Raw genomic sequence first — 5737 nt, forward strand, 5'->3', positions numbered from 1 at the left:
AAAAATCATAAACCAAAAAACATAAATTATTACAAGACAAATAATAAAAAATTAACATACTGCTTTTATTTAATTTTGTATAAAACAATATAACTGTTTATGATATTGCCAAATTTGTTTGAAGAACTTCATGGATAGAATTTAATTTTGTATATACTGTTAGTTCTTAAATGGATGAGACACTCTTCATTTAGTTCTTAAAAGAATAAAATATTTATTTTAGTTCTTCAATAGATAAAAAGAGCATCAATTAAATCTACTATTAAATTTTTTGGAACTACTTTATTATTAAAATATAATATTGAGGGCCAATTGATAGAAAATTAATTACTGTTTTTTCTTTAAGCTATAATATTAAGAATTAATTTATATTTTTTCAAATATTTAAGGATTGTTTAAACTTTTCATTCTATAAAAGATTAAATTAACACGGCCTCAATTATTCAAGAACCAGTGATGATGGAAACATGCAAAATCAAATCAAGTAAAATTAGATTTCAGTGAACACAAGTCTTGTTTAAGGTGAAACGCAGCTTTTTTTAAAAGCTTAGGATCATAAAAATGTGTTTACAAATTTGTCTTGTAGAAAAATTTAAAAAAACATAATAGATCATAAATGTGTGTTTAGTAATTTGACTTAGAAAAAATTATAAAAAAAAATAATAGATCTAATAAGCTAATCAAACTTAAAAAAAAACATCAATGTGTCTTTTTCATTATATATTATTCTTTATTTTTTTAAAGATTAGTATTGAAAGAAATTAAATATTTTAAAAATAATAGTTATTTAAAAATAGATATAGACGGTAACACCGTTAAAAATTCTCTTTTTCCCTTTCTTCATCTCTCCATTTTTTTTCTTTCTCTCTTAATTTCTTCTCTCAATTTGTATTTATTTTATAATCTGATCGGGCCACGTTTTAGCTGAGGAGTTAAGAAACATTTATACCCGATCAAATTTTCAATTAGAGTAAGTTCATTTTGCTCTAAAGATCCTTTGTTCTTTGTTTTTCCTTAGGATTTAGTTATCAATTTTGGTAGGGTCAGTTGAGAAAAGTAATCATTTCAACTTATTCTACTATATACTAAATTTTATGTTCTTTTTGAATAACTTGCATTAGACCTTTAAATCTTGAAGCTTTTCCAGACTGAGGGAATAAAATTCTAGAAGTTGCTTAGAAAACAAACAATTAAGGTAAAGGAAGCTAAATTTTAATAGCACCCTAGACTAAAAGATCGGGATGAGGAAGGGAGGTGGTCACAGTATTCAATTTTTCTTACAGGGATGTCATGTGTTTATATATTGTGTTATTTGTTTATATATTATTCAAAAACTTGTAAAAATATTAGATTTTGATGGTGTAGTATTTAAGTGCTGTTTTTTTTTATGTAAGATAGACTTTTGAACGTTGTGGATCACATTCTGAATTATATCGTATGATGAAAATAGTATGAAATTGAATTCATACATTTGGGATAATGTATGGACTGATGTTTTTTTGTGTATTAAGTATTGATGCATATGTGGTAACAGATATTTACGAGCTACACTGATGAATAAGTCACATAGACTAAGATATAAGTGGGGAGAAGTTGATGGGGGAGTTCATGCACACCGTGACATATGAGATGCACGACTTGAGTTGTATTGAACTTATCTTGATCCTTTATATTGGATTCGTTTGTAATCTTTGGATCCGGTGTTAGTCTCTGGTAGGACTTAATATGGATTTTCCGAAAGACGTTAGATGTTATTATCTTTGTTGAATATCCTAGATGTGTAGATTCTTGTGAGATTTATGTGATTATTTTATGTTGGGATTTGAAGAAGATTGAATAATTGAGAAACTGATCTTGTAATTTGGGTTTCTCTTTTAATTTAATTGTGTATATTATAAAATTTTAATTTAATTGTGTAATTTTATTTTTCTTGTTGGGTTGTGAACTGCAATAATTATACTATGTACACAAGCAGATGATCATACCGGTGTTGGAGGTTATGGAGGGCTATAAGATGTTCATTTGAACCTTATATTGTAAATATTTGTATTTTTATAAATCCTAATTATGTATAAATTTTTGAAAAACTCTATAGCTTCTATTGAAACATGTAGAATTTGTATTGTAATAGTATTCAACATTTTTTAAATTATAATAATTACTTTTTCTCTTGCGTTATATATATTTTACATTTTGGAAATTTAAAATTTACATTTTTTTATTAGAAATTATTAAACCTAAACCTAATTTTTATTTATTTATAAATAGAATCCTGATGAATTCTCACATATTTTCATCCCTAAGAACGATAATCACAAGATGGTTTCTTTACCCTTCTCTATTTTTAACCCTATTTCATTTTTCTTTGTAACATTATCTTATTTCATATCACTTCAATCCATTAACACCGACAACAACCACAAAACATGGGTTAATTCTTCCTCTGTTTTACGTAATGTTTTAGGTTCTCTACAATTTCCTTGTTCTTCTCTCTTTCTTTTCAACGCAGTACAACCTCGTGGCGCCATCCCCTCCTAGATCTACTCACTAACAGGTACCAATTTTTACATTCCTGCTTTCTTTGATTAATTGCAACGAATTCCAATGTGTCTCCATTTTTTTTTCTCATCTTGTTTCTCCCCCATTTCACGATCTATGCTCAGTGTCTCTGCTCTGTTCTATTTCGATTGAACTCACTGTTGATAATGCTATTAATGCTTCTGGTTTGTCCCCTGCATCAATTATCCATCTGGGTCATTTCTAATACCCTAATAAATTGGGTGTTTAAAGTTTCTTGCTTTCATGATTGTGCATACTCCAGGGATGGATTTTTCAATTGGGTTTTGATTTAGTTTTCTCTTTATGTTTTTGTGCATCATGTCACTTAGTGCGCTATAGTTACATAACTGTGTTTTTGGATAAACTTGCATATACAGAAGAAAACAAAATACTAAACCAAACATACCCTATATAAATGAACTTTGATGCTATTTAGTTGAGATTTCAATTTTATTGCACTGTGGTACAATGTATTTAGGTAATTACGAGTTTATGGGTAATTCTTGAACATTCAGCAACGACAGGTGTGCTTAGTTTCAATTTTCCTTCTTGCTTCATAGGCTGTAGTAAGCTGTTGTTAGTCATAGATGGCACTCTCGGCTTCACGGGCAATGTCAAAGGGTGTGGTGGTATCGGTGCCTGTTTTGGTTCTATCTGCATTAGTGGCTACTGTTTTCCTGTTCTTCCTTTTGTCCTCTCTGTCATCCTGCTCCTGCCCTACTACTTCAGACATCTCTGCTTCCAATGCTAGGAGTGTTGCTATTGGTGTTTCCGAGCCTAGCAGTGGTGATGTTCCATTATTGGCAAGGAAGGAGTCTGGCAACAGCATTTCTCCCTTGTCAACAAGGAAGGAGGATGTTGAGTGGGTGAAGGATCAAATCCGAGCGAATGGGCTTCATATGCATGACAATGTGCTTCGCAAGGGTATTAACCCTCGCACTAGGGCTCAGCAACTGGAGGATCTGAGACAGTAAGACCCTTCCAAGCTCTCAATGTTTTTAATCCTAATGTGTGTATCAGCATATCTTTGTTTTGGGATTACTATTTCTAAACATTATTATTACTCATCAGAATGGTAATTTATGAGAAGCCTGCAATTTGTAGTTTTCAATGAAAGTTGTATTTGGAAGGGGGGAGAGAACATTGAGGGGGTGGGGGGCATTGATTAAAGTTCTAACAGTTCAGACTCTATATATTAACAAATATTAGGAAAATAAATGAACTAGCAGACAAGTAGGCTAGAAATTATGCTGGATTCATAAAAGGTGAGAGAAGATGCAACAGAATGAGTGGAAATTGGTGTTCCTGGAAAACACACTGCTACTGCCTTTCTTTTTGTTTCTACAATAGTTTTTTGCATGATGCTATGCTTCAGACTGAAGTTTGTTTTACTTTCTGTCCATCTTTCTGTGAAAATGTGTATTAAACTCCGACTTCACAACCTTTAAAGTTGACATTTTTCTCAATTTTGAATTCGCGATTTATAATGGTTGACAGATCCCCTCATTCTGTTAATATAGTACTTATCCATTTGATTATGAATAATATAGTAGGGGTGCCCATATTCAAACACTGTATATAACGAAGTTCAAACTCAAGATTTTTTTTGTTATACAGCTATGTTTATGGGAGTGTTTAGTTACCCTCTTGGGACACATTTTTGAGGCATTGATGGCAATTTCTAATTTCATTTCTATTGAACATGGATATTTGAATACCCTTTTTGGTTTTCTGATCTCAACTTTTTCTTCCAAGTGCAGATTTAAGGGCATATCTCACTATGAGAAACCTGAATCAGATAATCACACTGCCTTCCCATGCCCTGGGGAACTGCTAGTGGAAGAGCACCATAGCAACTATGGTGAACCTTGGGCTGGGGGAAGAGATGTATTTGAGTTCCTTGCACAAACCACTCAACTCAGACCAGACTCATTGGTGCTAGAGATAGGCTGTGGTACTCTTCGAGTTGGTTTGCATTTCATTCGATACTTAAATACTGAACACTTCCATTGTCTTGAAAGAGACGAGCTGTCTCTGATGGCTGCATTTAGGTATGAGCTTCCTGCCCAGGGCCTTCTACCCAAACGGCCTTTGATAGTTAAGGGGGAAGACATGGATTTCAGCAAGTTTGGTTCTGGCACAATTTATGATCTGATTTATGCTAGTGCTGTATTCCTTCATATGCCTGATAAACTTGTGTGGACTGGACTTGAAAGGTTAGCATCTAAATTGAAACCATATGATGGAAGAATCTTTGTATCGCATAATATAAAGTTCTGCTCACGGTTGGGAGGAGAGGAATGCACAAAGAGGCTTACAAGTTTGGGGCTCGAGTATCTCGGGAAGCACACTCATGATAGTTTGTTATTCAACCATTATGAGATATGGTTTGAATTTAGACGGTCAAAGGCATAATGTGTGGTTGGTGTTATGTAGTAGCGTGAGAAACATCTCTAACATGACACTGAATGTGTGTTGCTCATCTGACAAATCTTCAGCAACAAAATGATATCCTTGTTTTGAGTCTTTAAGAGGTGGCATTTTTTCGCTACTCGGTTCATCTCGTGCCAGAAATCTGTATACACTTGACTCTTCAAAAGAGAGATGAACTTCATGAAAATTTGATTGAGGACTCTACAAAGACAGGGAGATTTGTATTATTCTTTTGGGGTCCTTTTGTCGAAGGGCTAGCTTTAAGTTTACATTTTCACATTGTTTCTATATAGATTCAGATATGATAGTTGTATTTGTAGCAGTCTTGTTATCTGGCAACTGATTGCCGTTTTGACAATAATTACACTAGATGGTATCTAACAGGTGTAATGTAATGATGATGTGACAGTGTTGAATACTTGTATTTTTAGGATTATGTGCTGTAACAAGAGTGTTTTTCAGAAGGTTCCAAAATACTCTCCGTTAATTGGAATATATCAAACAAGCATTGTTTGAGAAAATGGCGCCTGGGAATTCAAAATGATCAATTTTAGCAAAATTAGCCCTTGTTTTTGGTCCCTTGGACCAAACCCAAGGTCGAAAAGTTCCATATGCAGCCCAAATTAATTTATGTATATACCTCATCTTCAGCGTGATTTATCCTTATAAACCAAATTTTGTGTTCAAACTTTGTTCGACTTAGAATTGAAAAAAATATATGGTATTGGTAAAAGGTGGTTCAAGT

General features: G+C 32.9%; 1 protein-coding gene across 1 annotated transcript; it reads left to right on the forward strand.

Annotated features, from left to right (window-relative positions):
* The first annotated feature begins 2330 nt into the window (after positions 1-2330).
* Positions 2331-5466, forward strand: LOC137818844 (S-adenosyl-L-methionine-dependent methyltransferases superfamily protein). Its single transcript, XM_068622470.1, has 3 exons — positions 2331-2554; positions 3120-3529; positions 4320-5466. The coding sequence occupies exons 2-3, from the start codon at positions 3147-3149 to the stop codon at positions 4972-4974; spliced, it is 1038 nt and encodes a 345-aa protein (XP_068478571.1). The 5' UTR covers positions 2331-2554; positions 3120-3146; the 3' UTR covers positions 4975-5466.
* Positions 5467-5737: the final 271 nt, after the last annotated feature.

This window comes from Phaseolus vulgaris, chromosome 10, assembly GCF_051622355.1.
Source record: "Phaseolus vulgaris cultivar YP4 chromosome 10, ASM5162235v1, whole genome shotgun sequence".
In the NCBI taxonomy this organism is placed as follows: domain Eukaryota; kingdom Viridiplantae; phylum Streptophyta; class Magnoliopsida; order Fabales; family Fabaceae; genus Phaseolus; species Phaseolus vulgaris.